Source organism: Theobroma cacao, chromosome 5, assembly GCF_000208745.1.
Source record: "Theobroma cacao cultivar B97-61/B2 chromosome 5, Criollo_cocoa_genome_V2, whole genome shotgun sequence".
Classification (NCBI taxonomy): Eukaryota; Viridiplantae; Streptophyta; class Magnoliopsida; order Malvales; family Malvaceae; genus Theobroma; species Theobroma cacao.
In genome coordinates, this window is record NC_030854.1 from 34,196,298 (window position 1) to 34,205,294 (window position 8,997).

The 8,997-nt window shown below is 33.9% G+C and overlaps 2 protein-coding genes across 4 annotated transcripts; one reads left to right on the forward strand and one right to left on the reverse strand.

Moving 5' to 3' along the window:
* LOC18599793 (putative amidase C869.01) lies at positions 296 to 5,439 on the forward strand. 3 transcript variants are annotated; one of them, XM_018122046.1, is made up of 9 exons: positions 296 to 614; positions 991 to 1,113; positions 2,233 to 2,286; positions 2,799 to 2,825; positions 2,919 to 3,401; positions 3,667 to 3,881; positions 4,183 to 4,422; positions 4,515 to 4,713; positions 4,846 to 5,439. In XM_018122046.1, the coding sequence occupies exons 2-9, from the start codon at positions 997 to 999 to the stop codon at positions 5,200 to 5,202; spliced, it is 1,692 nt and encodes a 563-aa protein (XP_017977535.1). In that variant the 5' UTR covers positions 296 to 614; positions 991 to 996; the 3' UTR covers positions 5,203 to 5,439. The 3 variants fall into 3 exon arrangements, with proteins under 3 accessions (XP_017977535.1, XP_007029970.2, XP_017977536.1); XM_007029908.2 differs by lacking the exon at positions 2,233 to 2,286 and having other exon boundaries at positions 297 to 614; XM_018122047.1 differs by lacking the exon at positions 296 to 614 and having other exon boundaries at positions 1,021 to 1,113; positions 2,165 to 2,286.
* LOC18599794 (cytosolic sulfotransferase 15) lies at positions 7,010 to 8,126 on the reverse strand. The gene has a single exon (XM_018122048.1). It carries the CDS (start codon positions 8,122 to 8,124, stop codon positions 7,105 to 7,107), a length of 1,020 nt encoding a protein of 339 aa, XP_017977537.1. The 5' UTR covers positions 8,125 to 8,126; the 3' UTR covers positions 7,010 to 7,104.

Below are 8,997 nucleotides of genomic sequence, written 5' to 3' on the forward strand. Positions count from 1 at the left end.
ATATCAAGAAATGTATTGTTCTTCTCTTGTGGCAGGTATGTTTTTGTTTTATCTTGATTTTGACTCTCTTCCCTCACAATAAAAACATAAGAAACTTTAAAAAATAAATAAGAAAACATAAGAAATCATGATTGGATTAGCAAACAATTGATTACTACAAAGATTAGTGATCGGGTAAATCCATGGTTAGAAAAGTGATTAGATTGATTATCCTTGCACTGAAATCTTTGTCGTGTCCAAATATTTGAAGTTTGAAGACTTGAAATCTACCCGTTCCGCCGCAGTAAAATCGAGGGTAGCAAGCAAAGCCAACCGAACGGTCAAAAGAGAAAGGCAGAAAGCAATGGAAAAGTTGAAAATGCCCCCAGAAGTCAACCAATAGTAGCCAGCAAGCAACGCCCTTGATTTCAAAAGAATTTGTCTTTAATAATTATTTTTCTCTCTTCTCTTGTTTACTTTTCTCTTCCCTTGTTTTCCCGTTCAGATTCCGAGAAATTCCCCTGGGTTCTTGTTAGTCTTTGGAAAGGACTCCATTTCCGATACTGCTAACATATTTTCCTGATTCTACCACTCGCCCCAGTGTCTTGTTCCTCTATAGATTCCCAGCTGGGCATGTAAGGGCACTTAAAACTCTATAAAGCATCATTTTTTTAACCATTTTTTCTCTTTTCGATCTTGTGTTATTTGATCTTCATCTATCAAAGTAGCATCTGGGTTCCTCTTGTTTTGTTATTTAAGAGTATTTTAGTTGTTTTTTTTCCTTGATTTGGTCTTAGCAAAGCAGTGATCTTTAGTTTATTGCCTAGTCTTTTTTTTTTTTAAGCAAAGCATGTTTGAAATAACAGATCAGTTTTTCAAATATATTTCATCATAGCTCACGATTCTAAATTTTTAGAGCTGCAGAACTTGGGGAGATCAATAAAACAACGCGTCGTTTTTAAATACTCTTGAATTCTATAAGCTTACGTAACGTGATTCATTCAATTGCAGACATAGATGGGTATATTTCTCAGCACCCCCAAAACACAGAAATTCTCAGAAGATGGCGAGAATGACAGGGTTAGATATGGTCTATCATCCACGCAAGGATGGCCTGCAACTATGGAAGATGCTGTGAGTAACAAATGAACTGTATATACATCGAATTCTCATCGATTGAACTCTATATATATACATATTCTTTGAGGATGTTTATCTTATGAATGTTAGCTAATGATGATTTATAAAGTAGAAATACTTCATCTCAAAAAACAAGATCAACTCTCAATAAAGAGTTTCTCCCTTTGAAAATTTCTAAATACAAGAGCTAATGAAATAAGACATTTCAAAGTAAATATCAAAGACAATTTTATCTATGTTTTGTCTACTAACAGAAACATACTAAACAAGAGCATAAAATAAATAAAGTGATCAGATAATTATTCGTAAGATAATTTAATTGTTAAACCAGAAGATTTATCACGAACCCTAATCTTTCATGACAAAATTAGCATGTGTCCAAGAAAGTGTTTGATTGGTTCTAGCCACTATGAACGAAATAGGATTTGCTTTAACATATGCCCCTCACCATGGTCGGTTGAATCAGCCAAAGGCCAAAAAAAAAATTATTCATTTACACTGCAGCAATATTGTCATTTTCCTAATGCCAGAATAAAATGAGGATAACGGGTGTACACAGCAGCATCGTAAGTATCTCGTAAATGGATAATGTTAAAGTTAGTTTTATTTTAGATTTTTTAATATTATGTTTATTTATACTCAAATTTTTTTTAAAAGGTGTTTTTATTAACCTTAACAACTCATATGTCATTCTAATTCTTTTACTTAATGCAATAGACTTTTCATGACATATTGATGCAGTTTGAACATTGAATATACTCAATGAATTAGTTACTAGAATTCATAAGCTGTCCGAATAAAAAATCACTTTTAATTAAAAGATTTTAATTTTGATGAATAAAATGGATAAAATATTTTCAAATTCTGGTTGGGCTAAGTTTATAGAAGTGGATAATGTTTTGAATAATGGACAAATTTATGGTCGAACTTAGGGCTTGAGTACCTCAAAAGCCAGCTTTATTTTCAAGAAATGGATTTGAGAAGTTGAGGAGGGGGGGATAAGCTAGAAGCATTGATTAATTATGAGTGGTGACTTTCGACGTAGATGTTGCTCCTGTTTTTTGAATTGGAGGACTAAGCATATTCCTGATGCTGCTCTTATCACATTGCCAGTCATTTGTCTTTTGCGTTGGTTGTCAAAGAAGACAGGATGGACTGTCAACTCAGGTGATTGCTAATTTCTAAATTCAAAACTCTCAGTGTAATTTGACAACAAATATGTCTACAAGATGATAAAGATTTTTATAGTCTACTGCACTACATAGCATGCAATTTCAATCGTTAATTCGGAGAAAGAATAACCAAAAAAGTTTGCTTTTTCTATCTCCTCCATACAAAGAAGGCATCATTTGTCTGACCCACCCAAGTTAGTGCCGATTCACTTTATCACATAAAGCCATGTCACAGCCATGGCTGAGGAACCATCAAAACCCAAAGAAAAAAAGCATGTTTTTTCTGTGCATTGTATTTTATTTAATTGGTCAAGACTTGTGGGGCAAAAGAAAAAGGGCGTCATTGTCAGTTATGATGTTCCAATTCAATTATTACGACATCACGTCACTTTTTTTCTGGTGCGGAAATTTTGATAAATGGCAATTATAATAATATGATTACATTAATAAAGAAATTATAATTCTGCCAGGTTCTATATATTTACTAGAAACTCTGACTCTATGCAGGCTAAAAGAGTTGAACGAGGGAACCAGGTACCTTGAATTATAGCTATGGCGTCTACCAAATACTCTCCTCTAAGCTTTCCCCTGTTTTTAACATTGACGTTTCTATTTCTTCAAGCCAAGTCTTCCTCTGGGTCTCATTCCAAACCGAACCATGCATTCTCCATCAAAGAAGCAACTGTGCACGACCTCCAACTTGCTTTCGAGAGGTGCCAACTCACCTCAACGCAACTCGTTGAGTTCTACCTAGGAGAAATCCACAGACTCAACCCGCTCCTGAGAGGGGTCATAGAGGTAAACCCGGATGCTCTGTATCAAGCTGATAATGCGGACAGAGAGCGTAAGGCTAAAGCACCAGGGTCACTGGGTGGCCTGCATGGTATTCCTGTTCTGCTCAAGGATAACATTGCAACCAAGGATAAGATGAGCACCACGGCTGGCTCACTTGCGCTGCTAGGGTCGGTCGTACCTCGAGATGCAGGCGTGGTAACCAAATTGAGGAAAGCTGGGGCTATTATTCTCGGAAAGGCTAGCTTAAGTGAGTGGGCTCATTTCAGGGACAATAGAGCGCCCAGTGGCTGGTGTGCCCGGAGTGGCCAGGGAAAGGTGAGTTTAAGAACGAACATGTTTTGACACGCTAAAGAACCTGTAATGTTGATAAGAGGGAACTAAATATACCGGTATAGAATTTTTCCATGCAAATATAAAAATTAACATAAATAAAATTGTCATATTATGAGTTTATTGTAGTCAGCAATTTTTTATAGAGAATCATTCTAATGTTCTTGTTTGCTATACTTAATTTGGATTCATTACCAAATATAATTTGACTTAATAAAGAAAAGTAATTTCCTGAATTTTTTGTATGCAGAATCCTTATAATCTTTCAGCAGATCCATGTGGGTCAAGTAGTGGATCTGCCATATCAGTAGCAGCAAATATGGCAGCAGTGTCACTTGGGACCGAGACTGATGGCTCAATCCTTTGTCCATCTAGTAACAACGCAATAGTTGGCATCAAACCTACTGTTGGTCTTACAAGCCGAGCAGGAGTCATCCCTATTACTCCCAGACAGGACACTGTTGGGTAGGTGCTATTAATCTTTTGAAGAAGTTTTTTTATTGGGTGTGCTACTGCTCTAATAAGACGATAATAATAGTTCGTACTAAATTGATTCTTTTCTATGTAAATGACTTTATCCATGTTCCTCCCTAGCAAGAAACAGAGCATATTGTTCTATCTCCGTACAGGTCTTCTAAACTAAAGATTTGCCATTGGTTGTATGTTATCCTTTTATTTCACTAGATTCCAACTTTTTTTTCTTGTGGGGTGGGCTCTCGTACTAATTAAAATTAAGTATGGCTCATGCTCTATTGAATTGAAACAGACCCATGTGCAGAACAGTAGCAGATGCTGTATACGTCCTTGATGCCATTGCAGGATTGGATTATAATGATAAAGCAACCATTGAAGCATCAAAGTACATTCCAGGTGGTGGCTACAAACAGTTTCTAAAACCTTATGGTCTCAAAGGGAAGAGATTGGGCTTATTGAGGAATATATTCTTCTATTTCGATAATGGATCTATTTTTGCTGAAGCTTTTGAGCGTCATTTCTCCACTTTAAGGTAGCAAATCATAAATTCTGCAATTATTAGTTTCATCCAATTACATAGATGGGTAATTCTGATTCATTCAACATAATTTTCTGCAAATTAAGGCAAGGAGGTGCAGTTTTGGTAGAAAATTTGGACGAATCCAAGTTTCTGGCTGCGTATAGCTCCAACACAGACTTCGAATCTGTAGCAATGAATGCTGAGTTCAAATTGGCCTTGAATTCTTACCTAAAAGAGCTTGTGGTTTCTCCAGTGCGATCCCTAAAAGATATCATTGCATTCAACAAAAAGTTTTCAGATTTGGTGAGTATTTCAGCAATCAACAGATACAGTTATCTTCTTCACTAATGCGTTCTTCCCGAATTGGGTATGGTTAAAGCTTACAGTCTTACATATTTGGTGCTAAGTGGAATGCTTGAGTTTTGTGTCATGCAGGAAAACACAAAGGAATATGGGCAACAGCTTTTCCTCGATGCTGAAGCTACGAATGGCATAGGCAAGAAAGAGAAGGAGGCACTATTACATTTAGCAAAAATGTCAAGAGATGGACTGGAGAAATTGATGAGCGAGAACAAGCTAGACGCGTTATTGTCACCATTTTCAACAGCTTCGCCTGTTCTGGCAAAAGGTGGATATCCAGGAATTATAGTCCCCGCTGGACATGATACCGAGGGGGTGCCTTTTGGCATATGTTTTGCAGGACTAAAGGGCTCAGAGCCAACGCTGATTGAGATTGCATATGCCTTCGAGCAAGCCACTAAGATTAGGAGGCCTCCTCCGTTCACGCCTTGAAAAGTGGAGTAGAGGTAGGTTTAGAGTCTGTTGGCTTAATTTTCTTTAATAAAAAAGTTATTATGGAATTTTTATGAAAACTAATAATTTTTAAAATTAAGTTAAATTATTTGTTAAGTTGTTTGGTAAAATAAATTATATAAATTTTAATTTTGCTTAAAATTATCATATAAGATATTCATGTCATCTTTTCTATCACTTAATAAATCAGGATGGAATAAATCTACTTTGAATTTATGTACGATTTTAGATGTTAAAATATTAAAAAAATTCATAAAAAAATAAAACAACTCTTAAATTTATGTAGTAGTAATAGTATTAGATTTTATTTGTGAAGAATAGAAAAAACCTTTAAGTAGTACATGAATGTAATTTTGAATTTTAAGTCTTTTTCTCTTAATTTGTATAAGAACAAAAGAAATCTTAAATTTTATTATTTCACTGTTGAGTCCTCTGTTTTTTAAGTAGTATTTGTAGAAAGCGGTAGAGGAGTGAAAAATCGTGATTTGGCATTAGAGTATGGTGATTTGCAAAGAGAGAGAAGAGGGAGATTGATTGAGAGAGAAAGATAAGTATTTCTTAAAAAACTAACATATTTTTAAAAAACAGAAAAAAAGCTCATTTGTGGGGCTTTTCTTTAAACTCTTTTTTTATAATTTTGTTTTTCAAAAAAATATTACTTTTATAAAAACTTATCAAAAAGCCTGTTTAACCTGCTTCTATTTTTAAGAAGTAAAAATGCTGAAAAAAAAAAACTAGGCCAAACAGACACTTAGACTATATCTTGAAGCTTTCTTAAATTATGAAAAATGAAAAGTTTTAAGCCTAGTCATGTTAATTTTTTTTTCCCATTCTTTTTCCTTCCGTGCCATGTTAATTATTTTGGTATGTAACATTTTCTTAAGAAAAGAAGCATGTAAGATATAGAGGGAAAAAAGGTTTGGTTGAAAATATAAAATAAAGAATAAAGAAAAAGACCCGAAAACTTGGATATATTTCAATTTGGGTTTAGGTACTATAATATTCGTATACGTTAAATTTACATTACGTGACTTGTTAATAAATATTTTAAAAATATTTTGTAAAGAATAAAACATGTGAACTTTGTTGTTAATTAATTTGTGAATATTTTAATTTATAATGACATGGCAATGGCATAACATCATGTTTCAATGAAATGAATGGCAAAAAATATGACAACGTGGCATTTATTTATTAAACTTCAGTCACATGTCAACCTAATAATTTAAAACTAAAAGAAATCAAGATTTTTTTTTTGATAATTCCATTTTCCCAATATAAATGATTACATTTATTGAAATAATTAAATACTTGACAAAGTTCTAGTGATTTCAAATTTTTCAACAACTTATCAAATAATACCCAACTCATTTATGTTTAAATTGATATTAAATCCTTTTTTTTTTAAAGGCTAAATTGATGTTGAATTTTAATTCATTTTTCACTTCTAATCAATTAGTTGTAAGAACCAAATAGACAGAGAGAGAGAGAAAGCCTTTCCATGTATTTTGGGAAAAAAAACGAGAGAAGATAATGCTATATATATTGTCTAACAATTGAATAATGTGACTACTAAAAAATAGTATAGAGATAATAAATCATAACTTTATTGATAGTTATTTCTTTTGAGTAGTCAGATAATAAGTTATTTCGATTAGTTTTAAATATTAGATATATTATATGAGTTAGTATGTCATTAGTTAATTGTGTTATATAGTATTTCCTTAAGCAATTGTAATAGAAACTTTTAAGTAATTTCAAAATTAAGAGTTAATGAAATAAGACATTTAAAAGCAAACAACAAGGATAGTTTTATATATGTATGTCTACTCGCACAAATACACTAAATAAGAGCATAAAATAAGCAAAATGATCACATAATTATTTGGAAGACAAATATTTAAATGTTAAATCAGACTTATTTAACTTTTCTTGAACAAGCTTCTCCAAGCGCTCTGCCATAGAAGGTGTGAGATAATTGCTCCAATCTCCCACCTCTCCTTTCCTGAAGAAGGCAGTGTTTGGAGCTCCAAAAGGTTGCTTGCCACTCTTGTTAACCTCCATCCCTTTCAGGTTCTCAAAATTACACAGCATAGCTATTTCTTCTGCATCTCCTTGTCTCTCTTCTTCCTTTGAAAAAGGAAAACCTAAGAAGTTGGCCAACTTTTTCACATGAAAAACAATGTCTTTCTTAAGATCTTCATATTTTAAAAACATTATATTATTGGGATTTTCTTGTTTTGCCTTCCAATACCCTAACACATGATCGGGAAATGGTCCAAAGCCATGGATTCCTTGACAAAACATCTCGAAAGCTTCATCTAATGGTAGTGGATCCACGTTTTCAGATCGTAATTTATCAGTGAAATGCCAATAAGAGATGAACATATCCATCGGATTTCTACAAATGTACACAATTTTAGGAGTTGAACATTCTTTAATGGAAGGTGGCAAAGAAGCATAAGGCGTATGGGTTGAAAAAATTCTTGGCTGAGGGATGTTTTCAAGATCCGGAGAATGGTTTTTCAAGTAAAGATCTAGCTCAAGGTAGGGTACAGCTTGGTGAGGGCCTAAGCTGAGCAAAGGGTTGTTTTTAAGTTCAAAATGGTTGCGGTTCACAATTGTGAAAATCAAGGCCTTCATCCAAGTAGTGCCACATTTCGGGAGACTAGTTAGAAAAACATCATTATCAAGTGCTTGGAAGTGCTTTTGGAAAGAAATCATGGCTCTAAGCACCCTAGATGTACACCAAAAGCCTTGGTAGAAATAAAGATGATTGCCATACGAGTTTCTCTCTTTGGAGAGGGTTTGGACCAATTCTTGAACCTCTTCATCATCCCATGACTCCTCCGATCCTTGGGTATTTGAAAGTTTGCTTTTAGAGTCTTCTATTGCCTCCATTAAAAAAAAAGTAGAGCAAAAAATTGGTATCAAAGGATGTATGACAGAATGAAGGGAAAATGTGGAAACCTCTAGCTGACACTAGTTGGTTCACAAAGGAATTTATACTAGTGCAATAATGATGGGTCCCCATGGCTTCTGTCTAATAGGTCCCTTGCATATCCTGTAAAGAATCTTAGCTGAATCTCCATGCCATTTACGCCTTCAATTAAAATCTAAATTAATCGATTGTTTAAGCTTTTTATGAGTTTCAAGACGGTTGGATATAACCTTTTCTCTTGATTGGTATATATAATATACGAGGAAGTTCAAGGGGAGATGGACTCGAACCACCGGTCAAGTCCTTGGTTTGTTTTGTGGCAACTGGCAACCTACTATTGTGTTGAGAAATCAAATTTTAAGTGCTCTTTAAATTAGAAGCTTATTTGGTAAAATTTAGTTATAAGAATAAAATAGAGAAAAAATGTCAAACCTTGCTTTGTAAAATAATTATAATGTCATTCACATGCTCGATAGAATGTTTGTATATTTAGGAAGTTCGAGAAATCGTTAAAAGACGATATTACCCCTAATGGTATCATTAAGTCGATTAAGCCTCGAACTAGTTCAAATAGGAATTTTAAGGTGAAATTAAGAGTTTCACAGTTCAAGGATGACTCAAAACGGTAATTAGGAGTTCGAGGATCAATTCGGAGTCAAACCGAAATTTTCACTATCTAGGGGCAAAATTGTAATTTTTCCACTCGCGGACAAAATTTGAGATTTTGAGAGAATTTAGATCACATTTGCCAAATTGGAGAATTGTATGAGTATAAAGGATGAAAAATATGTCTATGGGTATTTTTCAGTTTTTGAGGCAAAAATGTAAATTTT

What these genes read in the sequence shown, in the direction of transcription:
- LOC18599793 (XM_018122046.1), top strand. Translation starts at nt 997, where the DNA reads ATGGGTATATTTCTCAGCACCCCCAAAACACAGAAATTCTCAGAAGAT. An exon ending in CCCAGACAGGACACTGTTGG is followed by an intron (nt 3,882 to 4,182) that starts GTAGGTGCTATT and finishes GAATTGAAACAG; the next exon opens with ACCCATGTGCAGAACAGTAG. An exon ending in ACAAAAAGTTTTCAGATTTG is followed by an intron (nt 4,714 to 4,845) that starts GTGAGTATTTCA and finishes TGTGTCATGCAG; the next exon opens with GAAAACACAAAGGAATATGG.
- LOC18599794 (XM_018122048.1), bottom strand. Translation starts at nt 8,124, where the DNA reads ATGGAGGCAATAGAAGACTCTAAAAGCAAACTTTCAAATACCCAAGGA.